General features: G+C 66.9%; 3 protein-coding genes across 3 annotated transcripts; 1 reads left to right on the plus strand and 2 right to left on the minus strand.

Moving 5' to 3' along the window:
* Positions 1-59: 59 nt before the first annotated feature.
* Positions 60-9133, minus strand: CAMTA2 (calmodulin binding transcription activator 2). Its single transcript, XM_052779595.1, is given in 31 exon segments — positions 60-294; positions 444-518; positions 1172-1368; positions 1468-1488; positions 1568-1639; positions 1747-1848; positions 1850-1954; positions 2073-2300; positions 2389-2528; positions 2874-3078; positions 3080-3115; positions 3320-3355; positions 3357-3399; positions 3487-3719; positions 4134-4260; positions 4519-4663; positions 4764-4800; positions 4802-4885; positions 4989-5072; positions 5123-5336; positions 5517-5718; positions 6311-6413; positions 6415-6455; positions 6526-6603; positions 6645-6723; positions 6835-6906; positions 7333-7468; positions 7560-7627; positions 8041-8141; positions 8230-8321; positions 9009-9133. Coding segments are annotated over 30 exon segments (3159 nt in total). The 5' UTR covers positions 8261-8321; positions 9009-9133; the 3' UTR covers positions 60-230.
* Positions 9134-9280: 147 nt separating this feature from the next.
* On the minus strand, positions 9281-13730 carry LOC128138307 (serine/arginine repetitive matrix protein 1-like). The gene is made up of 5 exons (XM_052779600.1): positions 13660-13730; positions 11198-11256; positions 10225-10296; positions 9850-10137; positions 9281-9751 (listed from the first exon to the last, which is right to left on the minus strand). The coding sequence occupies exons 2-5, from the start codon at positions 11236-11238 to the stop codon at positions 9592-9594; spliced, it is 561 nt and encodes a 186-aa protein (XP_052635560.1). The 5' UTR covers positions 11239-11256; positions 13660-13730; the 3' UTR covers positions 9281-9591.
* A 1725-nt stretch (positions 13731-15455) lies between these two features.
* Positions 15456-22841, plus strand: KIF1C (kinesin family member 1C). Its single transcript, XM_052779601.1, is given in 28 exon segments — positions 15456-15521; positions 15523-15574; positions 15879-15959; positions 16044-16069; positions 16071-16220; positions 16322-16387; positions 16975-17150; positions 17249-17325; positions 17328-17362; positions 17758-17835; positions 17941-18006; positions 18125-18200; positions 18302-18380; positions 18462-18630; positions 18753-18765; positions 19007-19211; positions 19477-19553; positions 19662-19740; positions 19848-19929; positions 19931-19943; positions 20243-20326; positions 20611-20645; positions 20648-20787; positions 20873-20945; positions 21125-21550; positions 21553-21744; positions 22003-22242; positions 22245-22841. Coding segments are annotated over 28 exon segments (3081 nt in total). The 5' UTR covers positions 15456-15467; the 3' UTR covers positions 22482-22841.
* Positions 22842-22878: the final 37 nt, after the last annotated feature.

Genomic DNA, 22878 nt, shown 5'->3' on the forward strand with positions numbered 1-22878 from the left:
GCGGGGGGGAGGGGCGTGGGGAGGCTCTGCCCCCCCCCCGACTCCCCCAAGGAGGACCCAGGCGGCCGGGTGCTGGGGGGGGTCTGGGGGGGGCGCGCTTGGCACCAGAGATAAGGCAAAGCCTGTGGGGGTGGGGGGGAATTGGGGGGGAGGGGCTGCCCCCCCGGATGCCTGGGTCCCCCGGGGGCGGGGAAGCCCCCCCAGGACGCCTGGGTCCCCCCGTGGGGGCGTCACGAGGCCAGGCCCCGCTTCTGTAAACTGTCCCCCTCCTTGCTCTGCTTCAGCTCCTCCATCCTGGGGGGGACACACACAAGGGGGGGGGTCAGGTTCCGTGGGGTGCCCCGCGGCCCCCCCCCCCCACAGTGTCACCTGTCCCCGCCCTCCCCAGCCCCCCTTCTCCATGTCCCCCTGTCCCCCCCCGTCCCCCCCCCCATGTCCCGCACCGGTGGCGGCAGCGCCGCAGGAACCGCATGATCTTCCGGGCCGCCTGGTCCTGCTTGATGGTGAGGAAGGTGCCCCTGGGGGGGGAGGGGAGGGGAGGGGAGGGTCAGGACCCCCACAGCCCCCCAGTCCCCGAGCACCCCCTCACCCAGTGTCACCCCTCCCCAGCACCCCCATGTCCCTGTCCCCAAGCACCCAGTGTCCCCAGTCCCCTGTCCCCCAGTGTCACCCATCCCCAAGCACCCAGTGTCCCCAAGCACTGTCCCCCATCCCCACGCACCCCAGTGTCCCCTGTCCCCAAGCGCCCAGTGTGCCCAGTCCCCCGTCCCCTGTCCCCCACTGTCACCTATCCCCAAGCACCCCGTGTCCCCCAGTGTCCCCCAGTGTCCCCAGTCCCCCAGTGTCCCCCCAGTGTCCCCAGTCCCCCAGTGTCCCCCCAGTGTCCCCCAGTGTCCCCAGTCCCCCAGTGTCCCCCCAGTGTCCCCAAGCACCCAGTGTCCCCAGTCCCGTCACCCAGTGTCACCCACCCCCAAGCACCCAGTGTCCCCAAGCACTCTGTCCCCACCCCCACGCACCCCAGTGTCTCCCATCCCCAAGCGCCCAGTGTCCCCAGTCCCATCACCCAGTGTCCCCTGTCCCCAAGCGCCCAGTGTCCCCAGTCCCCCGTCCCCCACTGTCACCTATCCCCAAGCACCCAGTGTCCCCAGTCCCCCGTCCCACGGGTCCGCACCGGAGGCGTGGGGGCAGGCCGGCGGGGGGGGCGCGGGGGCCCTGCTGCAGGCGCTGGTGCTCGCGGTGGCTGCGGTAGCGCTGCTGGATGAGGACGGCCGCGCGCCGCCGCCGCTGGAACCGCTTCTGCTCCGCGTAGCTGCGGAACTTGCTCTGGATCAGGATGGCCGCCTGCGTCATCCGCTGGTACAGCGCAAACTGACACGGGGGGGGACACGCCTCAGCACCCGTGGGCGACGCCGGCCACCGCTGGGTGCCCCCAGCCCGCCCCCCCCCCGACCCAGGCACCCCTGTTACCTTCAGAGCAATCCAGGTAAGCTTGTGGGGCAGAGAGAGGGGGCGTTAACGGGGGGGTGGGGGGGCCCAGGGTTTTTGGGGTCCCCCCGCACCCCGTTACCTGCTTATACTTGCGGTAGCAGCGCTGGATGACGGCGGCCGCCATCTCCTGCTGCTCCTTCAGCCTCCGGCCCTGGTGGGGGGAAAGGAAGGGATTTTGAGCGGGGGGGGGTGTCAGCGGCGCCGTGGGGGGTCCCGGGGGGGGGGTTGGGGGGGCCCCCCGTGCGGGGGCTGACGCACCCGGTACTTGCGGAAGGCGCCCTGGACGAGGCGGGCGGCCTCGTAGAGCTCGTGCTGCTCCTGGTCGGAGAGGGTGAGGAGGGCGACGGCGCTCTCCCCCCGCGCCCCCCCCCGAGGCGTTGAGGAACTCGGCCCAGCCGGCCGCCGAGGGGGGGGGGGGGGCAGCCGCTCGGGGACCCCCGAGGACCCCCGGGAGGGCGCCTCCGCTCTGGGGGGGGACACATGACACAAGGGGGGGGTCAGGGTGCGGGGGTGGTGCACCCCACCCCCCCAAGGATAGTGGGGGGGGTGTCCGCGGACACGGGGATATGGGGGTCCCCCAAAACCCGGGGGGTACCTGTGGGGGGGGCGCGGGGGGGCGGTCGACGCTCTCCAGGTAGGTGGCCAGCCAGGCCATGGCGGCGCTCAGCCCCGGCGTCCCTGGCGTCCCCAGGGGCCCCCCCCGCCGTCGCTGGGGCCCCCCCCGCTGTCCCCGGGGGCCCCCCCGGCGCCTCCTGCTTGATGCGCTCGGGCGTGGCCTCGATGATCTGCTGGGCCAGCGTCACCACCTCCGCCTGGGGGGACACACGGGTGACATCAGGACACTCGGGGAGGGGGGGGTCCCCAACCCTGGGGGGGGTCACCGTTACCTGCAGGGCGTCATCGGCGTCGGGGGGGGCTGGGGGGGGGCGGCGCCCAGCTCTCGTCCTCGGGGGGGCCGGGAGGGCCGGGGGGCAGGGGGACGGAGGCTGGTCCCTCCGAGAGCCCCGAGGGGGAGGAGAGGCTGCTGGCCGTGCTCAGCCCTGGGGGGACACAAGGGGGTGGCTTTAGTCCTGGGGGGGACACACACCCAGGGGACATGCAGGGGCTGGGGAGGGGACAAGGGACATGTTGGGGCGGGAGGTCGTGGACACAAAGAGGCTGGGGGGCGACAGGGGACATGGGGGGACACCTGGCGACAGGCTGGAGAGGACCGGGTGACGCCCTGGGGGGGGGAAGCGGGGAGGATTTAGGGGGACATGGGGACGGTGGCAGTGGCCGTATGGGGTGTCAGGGTGACCAAGAACAGAGAGGGGATGTGGCGGCAGTGACCACACCAGGATGACGGTGACCGGGAGCAGGGAGGGGACGCGGTGACGGTACCGTACCTGTGTCAGGGCTGGCGGAGAGCGGGGAGGGGACGCGCAGGCCGGGGAGGTGACAGCGCGGGGACGCAGGTGACAGCTGCGGCTGCAGCTCCTCCAGGCGGGTGACAAGGGCCAGGTGGCCGCGGGCGCGGGCCAGGCCCAGCGGCAGCCGCCCCAGGGTGTCGGGGACGGCCAGCGCCCGCCGGTCCCAGCGGCACAGCCGCTCCCGCCGCCTCCCGGTGACCCAGGGCGCACGCCCACATCTGGGGACGCGGTGGCACCCGGTCACCGAGGTCCCCTTGTCCCCAAGAGGCCACCCCCGGTACCCTCAGCCCTGCCTGTGCCACCACCAGGCACCCTGTCTCCGCGACCGTGCCGTCTCCCCGCTGTTGCCTCCGTCCCCACCGCGTCCCCGTTGTCCCCACCGTGTCCCCGTTGTCCCCACCCCGTCCCCTTGTCCCCCTCACCAGGGGGGTGCAGGAGAAATGGTCCACGTTAAGGGGGGTCGACCTCCTGCTCCAGCTCCAGGCTGTCGGCCGCCAGCGCCCTGCAGGGACAGGAGGGGGACACAGCCTGGGGCGTCACGGGGGGGGTCCCCATCCCTGTCCCCGTCCCCAACGTGTCCCCAGCTCACCGCCAGCGCCGCAGGGCCTCCACCAGGCCGGCGTAGCCCTGGGCAGCCGCCAGGTGCAGCAGCGTCATCCCGCGGAAGGTGGCCCCATGGGCCAGCGCCGTTCCCGATGACGACGACGAGGTCCCCGATGATGATGACGACGACGACGACGACGATGTCCCCAGCCAGCCCGGCCGCGCCATCATGGCCTCGCAGACGGCCACCACCCGCGCCTCGAAGCAGGACCCCGGCCCCTGTCCCCGTGGAGATGTCAGGGGACACCACGGGGGGGCATGGGGGGGTGACAGGGGACGCTGGGGACATTAAGGGAGACCGGGGGATTCCAGGGGACACTGAAGGTGGCAAGGGACATGGCAGGGGGATATTGGGGACGTCAGGGGACAGGGAAGACACCAGCAGATTTTAAGGGATGTGGGGGACATCAGGGGACAGTGGGGGGGACACTGGGGACAGCGAAGACATCAAGGGACACCAGGGGATTTCAAGGGACACAGGGGGACACTGGGGACGTCAGGGGACACTGGGGGACTGTAAGGGACATGGGGGGACCCCGAGGGATGCCGCGGACCAGGTGGGGGGCCACCCCCCGTCCCCCACCACAGGACATGGGGGGGGACAGGACCCAGGAGTCGGGGCGGGGCCCTCACCTGCTCCGGCGGGGTCTCCGGGGGGGCTCCCCGTGGGGGGGGGGGGGGGCCGCGGGGGGGGCCAGGGCCCCCAGCCGCGTCTCCAGCTGCTCCAGCCGCTCCAGGATGGACAGACGGAACTGGGCCTCTGCGGGGGGGCAGGGGGGTGAGTGGGGGGACACCCCGGTGTCCGGGAGAGCCCCCATCCCCCAGCCAAACACCGGGTCATTGTCCCCCCCCCGATGCTCCACCCCCCCAGGCCCAAAATGGTGTCACCCCATGGGGGGGGCAGTTTTGGGGTCCCCGTAACCCCCCTGCCCCATACAGGGGACCCAGGTGTCATGTGGGGACAACTTTGGGGGTGCCCCCCCGTGGGGGGAGGAGTGACTTTTGGGGGGGTCCCCACTCACCATCGAGGGACAACCAGTCCAGCTGGGATCCGGGGGGGGCCGGTCGCCCCGCCCCGTGCCCGGTACTCGAATGGGGCAGCAGCCGAAAGGAGCCGGGGGGGGGCAGGCCACGCGCAGGGGCGGCCACACCTGCCTCGTGCGCTTTTCGGGGGGGAAAAACAGGCGGGGGAGGTGTCAGCTACTGTGCGGGGGGGGGGGCACGAGTGGGTTGTGCCCCTACCCCCCCCCCGGGGACACTCACGGGGACAGTAGCAGCGCAGGACGCCCGGCTGCACCAGGGGCGGCCGGCACCGCGACGCGGTCGAAGAGGCAGCTGTAGGCGCCGGCGCCCCACGGCCCCGTGATCAGCACCTTCACCCCACCCTGGGGGGGCAAATAAAGGGGAGGGGTGTCACTCGCGGGGCCCCCCCACGCGTGGAGGGCAGGGGGGCCACAGGTGGGGGGTTTGCCCCCCCCCCCGGCTCACCTCGGGGTAGGACCACTCCGGGGAGAAGTCGGTGATGGCCACCGGCGGCTCGTCGGGGGGGGGCAGGAGGGGAAGGGGGGGTGCGTGGGGTGGGGGGGGGGTTCGTGTGGGGTGGGGGGGGACCCCGCCGTCACCCGCCAGCAGCTCGGCAAAGGGGAGGCCGAAGGGGGGCTGGGGATCGGCGGGTAGCGCCGAGGTCCCGGGGGGGTGCCGGCGGTGCCGGCCCCCACCCCCTCCTCCTCCTCCTCTTCCTCATCACCACCCAATTTTGGGGGGGCTTCGGGGAGCGGGGGGGGGGCGCCGGGAGGGGCTTCGGCCTCACAGCCGTAGGTTTGGCCCCGGCGGGGGCTGTTGAGGAAGCAGTCGGGGTCGAAGGCGGCGGGGGGGGGCAGCATGGGGCAGCCCCACGGCGCCATGGGGCAGCGCCGTGGGGCAGGAGCCCTCGGGGGTCACCAGGTGTTGGCTGGGGGTCAGACCCAGGGGGTTTTCGGGCCCCCCCGGGGCCGCCCCCCCCAGATTGGCCACTACTAAAAGGGGGAGGCCCGGGGGAAAAGGGGGGGGCCCTTCGGGGGGGGGGCCCCCCCAGGCCTGGGGAGGGTTGGGTGGTGTCGGGGGAGGAGGGGGCGGCTTTGGGGGGCTCGGCCGCCGCTGCTGCCCCCCCGCCCCCCCCGCTCCACTTTGGGGGAGATGATGCGGTGTTTGGTGCTGCCGCACTTGTGGCCTGGGGTGCCTGGGGGGGAAGGGGGGGGTGTTAGGGGGGGGGGGTCTTGGGGGGGCAGGATGAGGGTCCTCTGGGGAGTGGTGGAAGGAATGGGGGTCCCCTGCGGCTGTTGGGGGGGTCCCAGGGGCATTCAGGGGGTCCCAGGGAGGTTCGGGGGAGGAGTCAGGGGGCTTTGGGTGGTCCCAAGGGTGTTCAGAGGGCTCCCGGAGCGGGGTTGGGGGGCCTGGGGGGTCCCAGGGGAGTCCCAAGGGTGTTCGGGGGGGTCTCTGGGGGGTCCCAGGGGGCATTCAGAGGGGTGACAAGGGTGTTCAGAGGGGTCCCGGGCAGGGTCCCAAGGGGGTTTGGGGGCTCCCAGGGGTGTTCGGGGGAGGCCCAGGGGGCATTCAGGGGGTCCCGGGGGGGGTACTGGGCATGTTCGGAGGGGGGGTCCCTGGGGCATCCCAGAGGGTTTTGGGGGATCCCAGGGGATTTGTGCATGTCCAAGGGTGTTCAGAGGGGTCCCGGGCAGGGTCCCAAGGGGGTTTGGGGGCTCCCAGGGGTGTTCAGTGGGTCCCGGGGGGGTCCCGGGGGGGTCCCAGGGGTGTTCGGGGTCCCGTCTCACCCAGCCCCCCGGCGCAGAGGCAGGCGTGGGTGCGGGGGGGCGGCCGCGCTTGGTGACTCTCCAGGACGTGCTGCACCAGCTGCTCCAGCGAGAGCCCGGCCGGGGCCCCCCCCCCCGTTACTGCAGCCCCACTTCATCCCGTGAACTGCGGGGGGGGGGCAAATTAAGTGAGAAAAGGGGGTTTTGGGGGTACCCCACCCCCCCACCCCACTTACACATGGGGCGGAGCTGGGCGACGAGCTCCTCTTGCGACCACTTGAGCCACTCGCGGGGGTCGGCAGTGGCGGCGCAAAGGGGGGGGGCCGCCGGCGCAAAAGCGGGGGGCTGCCAGCGCACAGTGGGGGGGCACAGGGGCGGCTGCACTCCTCCATGGCTGGGACGTTCAGGTAGTGAACCAGGACGATGTCGGGGTTCTGCAGGGGGAGGGGGGAGGCAGGACAGCCGGGTCTGTGGTTTTGGGGGGTGGGGGACCCCCCCCAGTGTAGTTTTGGGGGGGGGTCTCTGTGTGCCCCCCCCCAGGTTACCTGCAGCAGCCAGTAGCAGCGACGGTGGAAGGTGGGGACGATGGAGGAGTGGACGTAGCAGCCATAGAGGCACTGCGGGGAGAGGCGGGCTGGGGGGGGGGGCCCTGACACCCCCCCCACCAGAAAGCAGGGGGCCCCCCCAATACCCCCAAAACACCCTTTGGGGGGTCTTCACAGCCCCACGTCACTCTCCGGGGGTCCTCACCCCCCAAAATTACCAACCAGGGGGTCCTCACACCCTCATCTGCCTGGCTGGGGGTGGCCCTGGCACCCCCAATTCACTCCCTGGGGGTTCTGATACCCCCCAAAACACCCTTTGGGTGTCCCCAGCACCCCCAGACCCCCGCCTTGGGGATCCCCACCCCCGCCATCCCCAGTCAGGGCTCCCCAGTCGCCCCCTCCCCGCTCCCCCCAGCTGTGCCAGGGGGCAGCGGATTTTGGGGGCAGGGGATTTTGGGGGGGGCTTGGTGGTTTTGGGGGGGCCCCCCTGCCTCCTACCTCCACCCCCTGCACCTTCAGCTTCATGTGGTCCTCGCGAGTGGTCTTGCCATCCTTGCGCTTCTTCCAGCAATAGCCATCCTTGCGGTACTTCACCTTCTTCCGGTTGTAGAGGATGACGGAGCCGTTCTGCGGCCTGGAAATGGGGGTGAGGCGGGCACCCCACAGCCTGCCACCCCCCCCACGGCACCCCACAGCGACCCACAGCTGCCCCACGGCCGCCCCACCTGGTCTTGGGGGAGCAGGAGAGCCACTCGTCGTGTTTCTCGAAGGTGATGAGATAGGAGGCGATTTCCTGGCAGGGGCGTGGGAAAGGGTGAGGTGGCCCCCTGTGTCATCATGCTGTCACCCCCCCGTGTCACCCTCGCTGGGTCACGTTGCTGTCCCCCCACCTGGTCACGCTGTCACTCATCACCCCCGACCCCGCTGTCCCCTGATGTCCCCCACTGTCCTGCTGTCCCTGACCCTGCGCTGTCTCCTGGCCCCCCCGTTTCCCCACTGTCCCCGAGTCCCCCACCACCCTGTCCCCCCCGTGCCCCCATCCCCGTGCCCCTGCCGTCCCCAATGCCCTGTGTCCTCGCTGTCCCAGCCATGTCCTCAATACCCAGCCCCCCCGTGCCTGTCCCCATGTCGCCCTGTGTCCTCACCGTCCCCATTCCCCACCCTGTCCCCGAATGCCCCCACGTCCCCCCCCCTCACCCCCCCCACCTCGTTGGTGTTCCAGCGCAGCTGCTCCTTGGGCAGGACGGGGCATTTGGGCAGACACTCCACCAGCTTCCGGGGCAGGAAAACCTTCAGGTGGCTCCTCTCTGCGAGGGAGGGGTCAGTGTCCCCTCCGTGTCCCCCCACCCCCCCCCGTGTGTGTCCCCCCATTCCGTGTCCCCCCCCACCCCTTACCAGAGACCTCGGTGGGTTCCTTGCTGCTCATCTTGGGGGTGCGGCACGGGGCCCTCAGAGCTCCCCTCGGGGCGCGGAGGAAGGGCTCGCACCTGGAGGGGGGTGTCACTGGGTATCACACCCCCCCCCGTGTTGTGTCCCCCCAAGTGGGTGATGGGGTGGGGGGACGGTGCCCCAGGCATGGGGACACTGTGGGGACGTCGCTCACGGCTCCCCACAGGTGGCCCATGGCTCAGGCCTGGCTACTCCTGGGACACCGTCACCATCCTCAGCACCCTGCCCCACAGCACCCCACGTCCCTGCACCACACCCCAAAGATCCCTGCCCCACACTCCAAAGATCCGTGCCCCGTGGGCCCCCACATCCCTACCCTATGGCTCCCCACATCCCATCCCACACCCCCATCCTATGGCACCCCAAAGATCCCTGCCCCATGGCCCCCCGCATCCCTACCCTATGGCCCCCCACACCCTATGGTACCCCATATCCCAGCTCCATGGCACCTCACATCCCTGAGACACCCCCCCCCATGACACCCCACATCCCCCCCCCAAACCCCACGCCATAGCACCCCACATCCCAGCCCCATGACACCCCACAACCCCCTGACCCCCACCCCATGACACCCCACAACCCACCGCACATCCCAGCCCCACAGCCCCCACACCCCCGCCCCATATCCCCCCCCGCCCCCCGCCCCATGACATCCCACATCCGCACCCCCCCACATCCCCGCCCCACGGCACCTCACACCCCCCCCGTCCCCGCCCCGGCCCCACCTGCCGGCAATGAGAGGCCGCCGCCGCCTCCGCCGCCGCCTCCGCCCCCGCCGCCGGCCGCCATCTTCCCGCCCCGCCGGGGGCCACCGCTGACAGCGCCGCCGGCGCGTGACCTCAGCGCGCACGGAGGGGCGGGGGTCGCGCCGCGAGGGGGGGGCGGGGCCGCGCCGCGAGGGAGGGGCGGGGCCAGGCGCGGGGAGGGGTGGGGCCAGGCGCGGGGACGCAGGCGGGGCCGAGGGGGCGGGGCGGGGCCGAGGCGGGGCGGGGCCAGCTCCCGCGGCGGCTATGGGGCACTAGAGGAGGCGGCTGTGGGGCACTATGCGAAGTCACTATGGGGCAGTATAGGAGGCGGCTATGGGGCAGTATACAAAGTCACTATGGGGCACTACAGGAGGCGGCTACGGGGTAGTGTAGGAAGTGGCTATGGGCCCCACACGAGGCAGCCGTGGGGCGCTGCAGGAGGCGGTTATGGGACACGGTATAGGGTCAGCGTGGGGCCCGTAGGAGGCACCTATAGGGCACAACAGGGGGACGCTATGGGGCCCACGGGAGGGGGCACAAAGGCCGGGGCTGTGGGGCGGAGTCACCGTCCTGAATGGCTCCTCCCACCCATCCGGCAGCCCCCACGGGAGGGGGGGGGGCTCCTCCTGCCCCCTCCCCGGGGGGGGCTGTGGGGCAGGGTGGGGCCCCCCCACTCCCCCCGGCTCACCTGGGGGTCCCCGCCCCACGCCTGCCGCTTCATCCTGGGGGGGGGGGGCAGAGAAGGAGAGGAGGGGGGGGCGTCACCCGCACACCCACCCCACGGCCTCCAAACCCGCCTGTTTTCACCCCAAAACCTCACTCGTCGATGCTGCTCTGCCTCCGCTTCAGCTCCTCCAGGTGGGAGCGGACCGAGGGGGTGCCACCGCGGGGCGGGGGGGCGGCGGCGGCGGCGGCAGAGCGAGCGCGGCGAGGGCAGCAGCGAGGCCGGCGTGCCGGGGGGCTGCGGGGAGGGGGCGGTTGTTGGTGCTGGTAAATCTGGGGATAAACCCGGGAGTTTTGGGAAAAACATGGCAGCGAGGCGGGTCGCCGTATGTATACCGTGAGCGGCGAGGCCTGGCGATGTCGGCGTGCGTCCGTCTGGTGAGGGCTGGAGGGACGGACGGGCGTGGTCTCAGGACGACACCCCACTTTGTTACCGGCGCCTAACGAGCCCGGCGCTAACAAGGTTCCCTACCTCGACGCCCAGAGCCTGTCGGGCCCGGTGGCGTCGGTGTCGCGGCGGTGGCGGCTGACGGTGCGGGATTGCCTGGGGGGGGAGAGGGGCGTTAGTGGGGGGTACGGGGGGATTTGGGCGCCTTCGGGGCTGTTTCCGACACTTTTGGGGCAACTTCTGCTGCTTTTGGGGCAGTTCAGGGCAGGGTGTGAAGCCTGACTTATTGACCAGACTTATCAATATAATCAACATCAATATAATCAATAACGATATATTAATTATATCAATAATTTTATATCTATCCAACCCTACCAATATGATCAATATTGATATAATTAGTATTAATATATCAATTACGTAAATGTTTTATGTTTATCCAAATCCGGCAATCACTATCAAATCTATCAACAATTTGGGCTATCCAGACCTATCAATACAATCAATATACATAAAATCAACACTAATGTAATCGATGTTGATAATTAATACTAATATATTAATTACAAAAGTAACATTATGTGTGAACAAGTTTACAAATGTAATCAATATTGATATAATGAATATCAATATATCAATTCCATCAATAATTTTATGTCTATCTGGACCCATCAATATAATCGGTATTGACAAAGCCGCCATTAACGTAATCAATATTGCCACTATAGACGTAATTAAAGTATTGATTATATCAATGATGTAGGGGTGCAACGAGGCGCTCTTTATCTATTGCTGATGCAATTTACATATTAAACAATGCACATAAACATAGGAGGGATCGATCATACGTGTGTCAGAGACGTCGGTGAATATACTCACGACGGACACTGGTATGTTCAGATGTTAATTAGAAAAGGCTCATTAGCGCAGTGTAATCACTCTCCACAGGTGCAGTGGGGTCTGTGGGTGTCGTTAACGGCCATGGGGGTGACCCCCCCCTCCCCCAGGTGCCCCCAGATGCCTCCCCCCAGGCAGGGAGCCATTTTGGGGTCTGTACCTGGCGAAGCGGCCAAGGGACGCCTGGGGCTTGTCCTCCATGTCGGGGGGTCCTGGGTGCTGCGGGGAGGGGACGTGGGGGGAACAGCATGAGGAAAATGGGGGGAATGGTGAGGAAGTGGGGAGGGAAAAATGCAGGGAAAGGGGGGTAAAGCGTGAGGGGGAGAAAAAGGGAAAACGTGAGGGGAAGCGGAAGCAAAGCGGGATGGGAACATGGCAGGAGAAGGGGGGAAAGCGTGAGGAAAAAAGGAGGGGAAATGTGAAGGAAATGGAGGGAAAAGCGCAAGGAGGGAAAAGGGGGAAATGGGGCAAAAGAGAGGAAAGCGTGAGGGGAATGGAGGCAAAAGGGTGAGGCGAAAAGCAGGGGGAAGCATGAGGGGAAATGGGGGACGAGGAGGGAAAAGTGTGAGGAGAAAAGAGGGGGAATGGGGGAAAAGTGTGAGGGGAGAAGTAGGAAAAGTGTGAGGAGAAAAAGGAGGAAAGGTGTGAGGGAAAGCGTGAGGGAAATTGGAGAAAGGAGGGAAAAGCCTGAGAGCAAAATGGGGAGAATGAGGGAAAAGTGTGAGGGGAAAATTAGGAAAAGTGTAGGGAGAAAAAGGAGGGAAAAGGAGGAAATGTGTGAGGGAAAGGGGGGAAAGCATGAGGGAAATTGGAGAAAGGAGGGAAAAGCCTGAGGGGAAAATAGGGCAAGTGTGAGGGGAAAAGGGGGAGAATGGGGGAAAAGCATGAGGGGGAAAGTAGGAAAAGCATGAGGAGAAAAAGGAGAGAAAAGGAGGAAGTGTGTGAGGGAAAAGAGGGAAGGATGAGGGAAAAGCGTGAGGAGAAAAGGAGAGAAAGGGGGGAAAGCGTGAGGGAAATTGGAGAAAGAAGGGAAAAGCCTGAGAGGAAAGTGGGGAAAGTGTGAGGGGAAAAGGGGGAGAATGAGGGAAAAGTGTGAGGGGAAATGTAGGAAAAGCATGAGGCGAAAAGATGGGAAATGGGGAGAAGCATGAGGGGAAAAGTAGGAAAAGTGTGAGCAGAAAAAGGAGGGAAAGGGAGGAAATGTGTGAGGGAAATGGGGGAAAAGGATGAGGGAAAAGTGTGAGGAGAAAAGGAGAGAAAGGGGGGAAGTGTGAGGGAAATTGGAGAAAGGAGGGAAAAGCATGAGGGGAAAAGGGGGGAGAATGAGGTAAAAGTGTGAGGGGGAAATGGAGGGAAAAGCGTGAGGGGAAAACCTGTGAGGGAAATGGAGTGAAAAGGAGGGAAAAGTAGTGTGAGGGGAAACAGAAAAGTTTCAGGGAAAGGTTTGAGAGGAAGAGGTAAAGAATGGGGGAAAAGTGTGAGGGGCAAAAATGTGAGGGAAAAGAGGTGCAAAGAAAGGAAAAGTGTGAGAGGAAAGCATGAGGGGAAGGTGAGAAGAAAAGGAGGGGAAAGCAGTGTGAGGGGAAGAGGGCAAGAATGGTGGAGAAAGTGTGAGTGAAAAAAAGGAGGGAAAAGCAAAGGGGAAAAGTGTGAGGAGAAATGGAAAAGGAGGGAAAAGTCTGAAGGGAAAATAGGGGAAAGCGTGAGGTGAAAAGGATGAGAATGAGGGAAAAGTGTGAGGGGAAAATGGGGGAAGTAGAGGAAAAAGTGTGAGGGGAAAACCTGTGAGGGAAATGGGGTGAAAAGGAGGGAAAAGTACTGTGAGGGTAAACAGAAAAGGAGGGGAAAGTTTGAGACAAAAGGAGGGGGAAAGCATGAGGAGAAAAGGAGGGAAAAACATGAGGAGAAATGGAAAAGGAGCGAAAGCCTGAGGGGAAAGTGAGGAAAAGTGCAAGGGGAGAATGGGGTAAATAGAGGGAAAAGTGTGAGGGGAAAGCCTGTGAGGGAAACGGGGTGAAATGGAGGGAAAAGTAGTGTAAGGGGAAATGGAAAAGGAGGGAAAAGTTTGAGGGAAAAGGAGGGAAGAGGCTGAGAGGAAAATGGGAAAAAGCCTGAGGGGAAAAGGGGGAGAATGAGAGAAAAGTGTGAGAGGAAAAAGGAGGGGAAAGTGTGAGGGAAATGGAGGGAAGATCCTGAGGGGAAAATGGGGAAAAGTGTGAGGAGAAAAGGGGGGGAAATGGGGGGAGAAGTGTGAGGGGAGAAAAGGAGAGAAATATGTCAGGGGAAAATATGACGGGGAAGTGTGAAAGAAAAAGGAGGGAAAAGAGAGGAAAAGGAGGGCTAATGGGAGGGAAGTGTGGGAGGAAAGGGGTGGAAGCATGAGGGGAAATGGGCGAAGAGGAAGGAAAAGTGAGGGGAAATGAGGGAAAAGCGTGAAGGCAAAAGGAGGGGGAAAGGTGAGGGGAAAAGGAGGGGGAAAGGTGAGGGGAAAAGGAGGGGGAAAGGTGAGGGGAAAAGGAGGGGGAAAGGTGAGGAGAAAAGGAACGAAAAGCATGAGGGAAAAGCGGGAAAGACGCGAGGGAAAAGGGGGTAAATGGGGACAAGGAGGGACGTTTCTCCCACCTGAACCCTCCGTTTTCCCCGCGGCAAGACGCAGCTTGAGGTGAGCAGGGGAGGGGGTAACCCTGCGGGGTCTGGGGGGGGGGGGCCACTCGCGTCATCCCCCGGGACAGCCCCCCCCCCGCGTGCTTCACGTCCGCACACCCACCACAGCGCGCCCACGCCTCGCACATCACCAAACCCACCACTACTTCCCCCCCCCCGCCCAAAACACGCTGTCGGGCCCCACCGTTTCTCCCCGTTGCCCCTTTAAGGGTGGGCGGGGCGAGGGGCTCCTCCCCCCGTCTGGCGACACTCCCCGCCCCTCGAACGTCACCGCGGCCACGCCACGCCCACTCGACCCGCGCTGCCGCCGCCGCTGCGGCCGCCTCCGCCGCCTCCTCCCGGCCCGCCCGGCCCGCCCCGGCCCCGGCCCCGCCCCGCCGGGCCCTGGGACGATGCCGAAGCCCCGGCACCGCGGGCGGGGTGAGGTCGGGATGGCCGCCGTGGGGCGGAGGGGATGAAGGACCGCGGGGCAGGTGAGTGACCGGCCCCGGGGCGGGGGGCGAGGCTCGGGAGGGGTGTGAGAGACGGGACACGGGTGAAGGGGGTCACGGGGGAGGAGGGGGCAGGTTTAGGGGGGTTATAGGGGGGTTTGGGGGGGGGCTCAGGGGTGTGTGGAGCGCGTTTAGGGTGGGGTAAAGGGGTGGGAGGGGTTCAGGGGTAGGGGGAGCAGGTTTAAGGGGGGGTACAGGGAGATTTGGGGGGGCTGGGGGGCATGGGGAGCGGGTTTGGGGGGGCATGGGGGCCAGGTTTAAGGGGGGGTATAGGGGAATCCCAGTGTGAGGGGTCATCAGGGGGGTGAGGAGCGGGTTTAGAGGGGTCACACAGGCTTAGGGGGCAGGTTTAGGGGGGTTTATAGGGAGGTGATCCCGGTTTGGGGGGCCTCAGGGGTTTGGGAAGTGGGTTTAGGGTGGGGCACAGGGGTGTAGGGGGCAGGTTTAACGGGGTTGTAAAGGTGTGAGGCCAGTTTAGGGGGCTTGGGGGTGGGGGGGAGCAGGTTTAGGGGGGTTATAGGTTAGTTTGGGGGGCCCAGGGCATGGGGAGTGGGTTTGGGGGGTGTGGCGAGGGCTCAGGGGTGTGGGGGGCAGGTTTAGGGGGGTGATCCCGGGGGGGGCCTCGGGGCCAATGGGTCACAGCCTCCGGCCTCCATGGGAAAGGCTCAGGCCTGGGGCCAGTTCTGAGGCCTGGGGGGACCCCCCCATTTTGGGGGGAGGGGGTGTCAGTGACGCACGGGGGGGGGGCCGTGAAAGGCGAGCAGGGGGGCGGTCATGTGCTGTTTATCCCGGCAAGGAGTCAGCTGGGGACAGGGGGGAAGCTGGAGGGGGGGGCTCCTCACCCTCCTTTTCCTCCCCCGCCCCAAATCCCAACCCTTGACCCCCCAACCCTGACCTTTGACTCCTCTCCCCCCCCAAGGTGCTGCCTGTACTTGGGGGGGGTGCTACCTGTACCCCAGGCAGGGGGATGCCGGGGGGGGCTTCCAGCTCTTTCGGCATCACTGCCCCCCCACCCCCGGTGCCACGCAGGGTTATTTTTAGGCCTCTCCTTGGCCGGGTTGGGGGTGGGGAGCACGGATCCGGCTGGGTGTTGCCCCCCCCCTCCCCAAAACCAGGCAGGATCTGGCCCAGGGCGTTACTGGCAGGTTGATGTTTAACCCCACCCCGGGGTGGGGGTTCTCCCACACCTTATTTTTTTGGTGTGGGGGGTGGAAGGGCTTAAAGTCAGCCTGTCTGTTTGTCTGTCTGTCCCGGCAGGGTGAAGCCGTCACCGGCATGGCGGGCGCTTCGGTGAAGGTGGCGGTCAGAGTCCGGCCCTTCAACGCCCGCGGAAACCAGCCGCCAGGCCAAGTGCGTCATCCAGATGCAAGGCAACACCACCTGTGAGTGGGGGGGGGTTTGAGGACACATACACGAGTGGGACAGACACCGGCCCCCAAGTTAGGGGGGGGACACGCACACCGTGGGGCACCCCCGCACCCCCCTCCCCGCCCCGTCCTTGTCCCCGCGGCACCGTCCTGGCCGCCAGCCCGGAGAACCAGCTGCCGCCGGGCTAAAAATAGCAGCTGAATGACGGCAGGGGGGGGCTGCCGGGGGTGACGGTGGTGACGCGAGGGGGTCACGGTGTCCCCCTAACGCGCTGTCACCCCCCCCTTGTCATCATGTTCCCCCCCCCCTCCAAAACAGGCATCACCAATCCCAAGCTCCCCAAAGATGCCACTAAGCACTTCAGCTTTGACTACTCGTACTGGTCCCACACTTCGGTGAGTACTGGGGGGGTTGGGGGGACACGGCAGGGGTCCCCAACACTCCTAATTGCCCCCCCATCCCTGCTCCCCCCCCCCGCAGAAGAGGACCCCCACTTCGCCTCGCAACGCCCGTGTCTACCAGGACATCGGGGAGGAGATGCTGCTCCACGCTTTCGAGGGTTACAACGTCTGCGTCCTTGCCTACGGCCAAACCGGCGCTGGCAAATCCTACACCATGATGGGCAGGCAGGAGGCTGGGCAGCAGGGAATCATCCCGCAGGTATTGGGGGGCCTGGGGGGGTAGTCTGGGGGGTCTCAGGAGGGTTTTGCGGGGGGCTGGACCCCCCCAAAAGCCTCTGGCTCAGCGCCACTCACCCCCAGCTCTGCGAGGATCTCTTCACCCGCGTCGGCCGTGAGGGATCCCCCGATCTCACCTTCTCTGTGGAGGTGAGTGGGGGGGGGGGTTTAGGGGTTCGGGGGCAGCCCCCCCATCTCACAGACCCCCCTTTTGGGGGGTTTGGGGGTTCAGGGTGGGCTCCCTTATCTCACAGCCCCCAGCCCCTGAGGGTGTGTGGGGCTCAGTATGGTATCTCCATCGTAGCCCCCCCACCCCACCGCCAGGCAATTTGGCGGTTCAGACCAGCCCCCCAACTCCTCACAGCGTCCCACCCCAGCAGTTTGGGGGTTCATTTGCCCCCCCCCCAATATTTTGGGGGCTCAGCTGCCCCCATGCCGCAGCAGTTTGGGGGTTCAGCTCATCTCCCTGCTCCTGGGGGTTCACCCCCCCACTCCATCAGTTTGGGCGTTCACCCCACTCCCTCACGCTCCATCAGTTTGGGGGTTCAGCTTCCCCCAGCGCAGTGGTTTGGGGGCTCAGTTCATTGCCCCGGGGGTTTGGGGTTCACCGCTCCCACCCCATCAGTCTGGGGGTTCCCACCTTCACCATTTTGGGAGTTCACCCACCCAACTCCCCCATCAGTTTGGGGGTTCCCCTCCCTCACCATTTCGAGGGTGTCCCCCCCCCCCTTCTCCAGGTGAGCTACATGGAGATCTACTGTGAGCGGGTGCGGGATCTGCTGAACCCCAAAAGCCGGGGGGGGGCTGCGGGTACGGGAGCACCCCCTGATGGGCCCTACGTCCAGGACCTGTCCCGCCTGGCCGTCACCTCCTTCGAGGACATCGCCGATCTCATGGACAGCGGCAACAAGGCCAGTTGGTTGGGGGGGGCACGGGGGACACCCCGACATCTGGGGGGCCTCCCCAAATCCCCTCCCCAGTCGCCACTGATGTCTCTTCCCCACTCCCACTCAGGACGGTGGCAGCCACCAACATGAACGAGACGAGCAGCCGGTCCCACGCCGTCTTCACCATCATCTTCAGCCAGCGCCGCATGACCGCCTGACCGACCTCCACACCGAGAAGGTGACGCTGTGCCCCCAAAACCCCCTCAAATCTCCCCAGAATCCTCCCCCTCAGTCGTCCCCCAAATCCCCCTGAATTCCCCCCACAAATCCCCTCCAATCCCCCTAAAATCCCACCCCAATTCCCCCCCCATCCCCCAAGTCCCCCTAAAATCCCCCAGCTCCCCCTAAACCCCCCAAATTCCCTCAACCTCCCCCAAATTCCCCCCAATACCCTCCAACTCCCCCCCAAATCTCCCCCAAATCTCCCCCAGAATCCCTTCCCATCCCCTGAACCCCCACAAATTCTCCTCAAATCCCCTCAATGCCCCACCAACTCCTCCCCAATTTCCCCCCAAGCCCCCCAGACCCCCCCAAATCCCCCCCACACCCCCAAATCCCCCCCTGACCCCCCAGGTCAGCCGGATCAGCTTGGTGGACCTGGCCGGCAGCGAGCGCGCCGACACCTCGGGGGCCAAGGGCATGCGCCTGAAGGTGAGGGGGGGTGAGGGGGGTTGGGGGGACCCCTGCACCCCTAAAAAGGGGGTCCGCGGTGTGACCACCCCCCCCAGCCTTCCTCATCCTCCTCCTCCTCCCCAGGAAGGCGCCAACATCAACAAATCTCTGACCACCCTGGGGAAAGTCATCTCTGCCCTGGCCGAGGCGGTGAGTTTGGGGGGGCTGGTGGGGGGGTGTGTCTCACCACCCATTTTGGGACATCTGGGTCCCCTCACTTTGGGGGAGGGACACACATGACCCCCTTTTCCCCCCCACCCCGTAGCAGAACAGCAAGAAGAAGAAGCCGGATTTCATCCCTTACCGGGACTCGGTGCTGACCTGGCTGCTGAAGGAGAACCTGGGTGAGTTGGAGGGGAGAGGACTGTGGGGTTTGGGGGGGGGGGTCTGAGATTTTTGGGTGTCCCCTGGCCCCCCCTAAGCCCTCCTCATCCTCTCCCCGCAGGCGGTAACTCCCGCACGGCCATGATCGCGGCGCTGAGCCCAGCCGACATCAACTACGAGGAGACGCTCAGCACCCTGCGGTGAGGCGACGTTGAGTGGGGGGGATGGGGACACAGGGGACATTTTGGGGGGGGTCCCAGCCCTGATCCTTCCCCCCCCAGCTACGCCGACCGCACCAAGCAGATCCGGTGCCACGCGGTGATCAACGAGGATCCCAACGCCCGGCTGATCCGGGAGTTGAGGCAGGAGGTGACGCGGCTGCGGGAGCTGCTCTGCGCCCAGGGGCTGGCCCACACCCTCGCCCCCCCCCGGTGAGAGACTGGGGGGGAAGTTGGGGGGCTGGGGGAGCAGAGGGGGGTTGGTGGCAGATTTAGGGGGATTTGGGGGAAAAGAGGGAGGGGGATTTGGGGGGGATGGGGGGTTGGGGGCAGATTTAGGGGACTTGGGGGCAGCGTGGGAGTACTTGTGGGTCAGAGCTGCAGCGCTGGGGGGCAGTTGGGGTTCCGGGGGGAGGGCAGGTGCAGGAGGCAGCTCCCAGCCCCCCCCCATTTTGCTCCCTGACACCCCCCCCATTTCCCCCCCCAGGCCTGAATGCAGCCACAGACACCCCCCCGCCCCCCCTGCAGGCCCCCCCCCCCGCCCCCCCCCCCGCTCAACGGGGGGCCAGAGCCGCTGCCCCCCCCTTGGCGCCGCGGAGGCCATGGAGCGGCTGCAGGTGACCCCAAAACACCCCCCAGCCCCTCCCCCACCCCGGGGGGACCCAGGCGTCCGGGCTCCCCCCCCCAAAATTGTGGCCCTACCCCCCCCAAAATTGTGGCCCCCCCCCTCCAGGAGACAGAGAAAATCATCGCGGAGCTGAACGAGACCTGGGAGGAGAAGCTGCGCAGGACGGAGGCGCTGCGCCTGGAGCGGTGAGGGGGGGGCCCAAAACAGCCCCCCCGGCGGCCCAAAACCCCCCAACTCCCCCCCCAAACCCTGAACTCTGGCCCCTCCCAAACACCCTCCCAGCCGACCCCCAAAACCCTCATGTTGGTCCCTCATAGCCCCCCCTGCCCCCCAGCCCTCTGCCACAGCCCCCCCAAACCTCTCAAGCTCCCCCCCAGCCCCCCAACTACCCCCCCCAGCCCCACCAAACCCCCCGGGGCCCCCCCCTTACCCTCAGCCCCCCCCCCCCAGGGAGGCGCTGCTGGCCGAGATGGGGGTGGCTCTGCGGGAGGACGGCGGCACTGTTGGCGTCTTCTCCCCCAAAAAGGCAAGTCGGGGGGGGCACCCCAAAACCCCCCCAACCCCCCCACCGTGGGGCACCTCCCACTGAGCTCTAACTCTGTTGGTTTTTTTTGGGGGTGCCCCCCCCAAAAGACCCCCCCATTTGGTGAACCTCAACGAGGACCCGCTGATGTCCGAGTGCCTCCTCTACCACATCAAAGATGGCGTGACCAGGTGAGGGGTGGGGGGGGCTTGGGGGTCCCCCCTAAACCCTACAGGGCCCCCCCCAAACCCCTCTGACCCCCCCCAATTTGCTGTGCCCCCCCCCACCCCCCCCCCAGAGTGGGCCAAGTGGACGTGGACATCAAGCTGTCGGGGCCGTTCATCAGGGAGCAGCACTGCCTCTTCCGCAGCTGCCCCCGACCCCTCTGGTGAAGGTAGGAAATTAAGGGGGGGGGGCACCAGATTTTGGGGTGCCGCCCCCCTTTTCCTGCCTCTCCCCCCACCCCTCCCTGCACCCCCTAACTCCTCTTTCTCCCCCCCCACCCCCAAAATGCTGGCACTGGAGCAGGTCACCGCAGCCCCCCCCAGGTACCGCTCCCACCGTGCTGACGGGAGAGGGGTCCTAAGGGGGGGTTGGGGGGGTTTTGGGGGGGTGGCGGTGGGATTTGGGGTGTGTCCCCCCCTGTTTTACCAGTGTTGTAACCCCCCTCCTCGTTGCCCCCCCCCCCCCAAGTCGTGGTGACGCTGGAGCCGTGTGAGGGGGCCGAGACCTACGTCAACGGGAAGCAGGTGACGGAGCCGGTGGTCCTCAAGTCGGGTAAGGACCCCCCCAAATCCCTGTATGTCCCCCCAAATCCATGTGTGTCCCCTGAAATGCCCCAAAATCCCTGTCCTCCCCCAATCCCTCCCAAATCCCTGTATCCTCCCAAATCCCTGTATATGCCTCTGAAATCCCCCCCCCAATCCGTGTGTCCCCCAGAAATCCCCCCAAATCCCCGTGTTCCCCCCAATCCCTGTGTGGTCCCCAAAATCCCCCAAATCCCCCTGACCCCCCCGGCCTCCGCCTGGGTCCCACCCTCCCTCTCCCATCCCCCCCCCCAGGCCACCGCCTCGTTTTGGGGAAGAACCACGTTTTCCCCGCTTCACCCACCCGGAGCAGGCGCGCCGGGAGCGGGAGCGCGCCCCCGCCCCCCCCTGAGCCCCCCCCCGACTGGAACCTGGCCCAGCGGAGCTGCTGGAGCAGCAGGGCATCGACATGCGCCTGGAGATGGAGAAGAGGTGGGGACGCCCCGGGGGGACCCTGGGACGCTTTTTGGGGGGGGGGGGCTCACCCTGTGTCCCCCGTGTGTGTCCCCCCCCGCAGGCTGCAGGACCTGGAGAACCAGTACCGGCGGGAGAAGGAGGAGGCCGACCAGCTGCTGGAGCAGCAGCGCATGGTGAGGGGGGGCCCTGGGTGGTCCCTGGGTCGCCTCAGTGTCACCTCGGTGTCCCCTGGGTGTCCCCGGGTGTCACAGCTGGACCCTGGCTGTCCCAGGTGGTCCTGGGTGCCCCCACACCGCCCCCCGTCCCCGTCCCAAGCCCCCCCACGTCCCCACCGTGTCCCTGTCGCCCCCAGCACGCCGACCCCGACAGCGGTGACGACCCAGAGCAGCGCTGGTGCGAAGCCGGTTGGCGCCTCATCTCCTCCCTCCGCCAAAAACTCCCGGCGCCCACCGTCCGTTCCATCGTCCGCCGCTGTGGCCTCCCCAACCCGGGCAAACGCCGGGAACCCCTCCGCGTTTACCAAATCCCTCAACGGCGCCGGCCGGCGACGCCAGATCCTCCCTGGGTCACCATGGCGGACCTGAAGATGCAGGCGGTGAAGGAGATCTGCTACGAGGTGGCCCTGCGGGATTTTCGGCAAGCGCGGCGAGAGGTGGAAGCCATGAGCATCGTCAAGATGAAAGAGCTTTGCCGGCGCTACGGCAAACGCGATCCTCACGAGCGGGAGACCTGGCGCGCCGTGGCGCGGGACGTTTGGGATACGGTGGGAGGAGGCGAAGAGGAGGCGGCGGCGGCACCGACGGCGTCGCCGGCGATGTCACCGGGGCGGAGGTGGAGGGGCTGCGGGCTCACCTGGACAAGCTGGCGGGGATCCTGCGGGAGGTGAAGCGCCAGAACAGCGCCAAGGACGAGCAGATCCGCGCCCTGCGCGACCGCGTCGGCAAGATGGAGCGCGTCATCCCCCTCCCAGCGGTGAGACGGCCTGCCCCACACGCGGCCTGCCCCACGGACCCCCAACGTGGGTCCTGCCTGCCCCACACCACCCCATAGGCCCCACGTGCCCCATGCACGCCCCCGGCCCCCCCAGTGTGGGTATTCCTTCCCTGCCCCATGCCCCCCCCCCCATTCCCGGCCCCCTGGACCCCCCAAGCGTGCCCCTCCCTGCCCCACAGGCCCCCCTAACCCTCTCTCTCTGTCTCTCTCTCTCTCTCTCTTCCCCCCCCCCCCCAGGAGGAGGAGGGGGAGGCCGAGCCCCCTCCTCAGGAGCCCCCCCCGGCCGGCGCTGGGGGGGGGTCACCGTCACCTTGCTTGTCATCCTCCTCCTCCTCGGCGGCCGAGCGGCTCTGCCGGCTGATGGAGCAGGATCCGGCCTTCCGGCGGGGGCGGCTGCGCTGGCTGCGGCAGGAACAGGCCCGCTTGGGGGGGGGGCTGCAGCCCCCCGCCCCCCCCCGCCGCCCCCCCCGCTTCACACACACCCCCCCCAGGACTGTAAGCTTCGCTTCCCCTTTAAGAGCAACCCCCAGCACCGCCTCACGTGGGGGGCGGCCCCACCCCCCGAGGACGACGCCCCCCCCCTCTTTCGGGCCGCCCGGCGGGGGTCTCTGGACGGGGGAACCCCCCCGCGGCAGCCGCCGACGCCGGGGGGGGCCCCCGCCCCCCCCGCGGACGTGCCCCCCCCCCCGCGTGCGCCGCCAGCACTCGGCCCCTGACCTGAAGGCACGCGGTCCCCCCGCCTAGGGGGGCGCGGGGGGGGGGGAACAGCGCCGCGGGGGGTGATGGGATACTGGAGGACACAACCCCCCCCCCCCCTCCCCTCCATGGACAATCAGGGCTGAGCTGCTCCCCCCCCCCCCCCCCCCAGGTGCTGAGTGGGGTTGTCCCGCGTGGGGGGGGTCCCCCAGCTGCTGTCACACACCCCCCTCCCCCCCCTCGCGTGTGTGTGCGTGTGCCTGTGGAGGGCCCCCCCCCCATTAAGGGGATCCCCTGGTTGAAGGCGGAAGCCCCTAATTAAAGAGGAACCCCTCATTAAAGGGGGCGCCCCCCCCATTAAAGGTGGTGCCGCCTCCGTCTCTGCTGCCCTGCACGTGTAGCGTCGCGCCCCGCCCC

Source organism: Harpia harpyja, unplaced genomic scaffold, assembly GCF_026419915.1.
Source record: "Harpia harpyja isolate bHarHar1 unplaced genomic scaffold, bHarHar1 primary haplotype scaffold_328, whole genome shotgun sequence".
Classification (NCBI taxonomy): Eukaryota; Metazoa; Chordata; class Aves; order Accipitriformes; family Accipitridae; genus Harpia; species Harpia harpyja.

What these genes read in the sequence shown, in the direction of transcription:
- LOC128138307 (XM_052779600.1), bottom strand. Translation starts at nt 11,238, where the DNA reads ATGGAGGACAAGCCCCAGGCGTCCCTTGGCCGCTTCGCCAG. An exon ending in TCCCTTGGCCGCTTCGCCAG is followed by an intron (nt 10,297 to 11,197) that starts GTACAGACCCCA and finishes CTCCCCCCCCAG; the next exon opens with GCAATCCCGCACCGTCAGCC. An exon ending in AGGCAGAGCAGCATCGACGA is followed by an intron (nt 9,752 to 9,849) that starts GTGAGGTTTTGG and finishes CCCCCCCCCCAG; the next exon opens with GATGAAGCGGCAGGCGTGGG.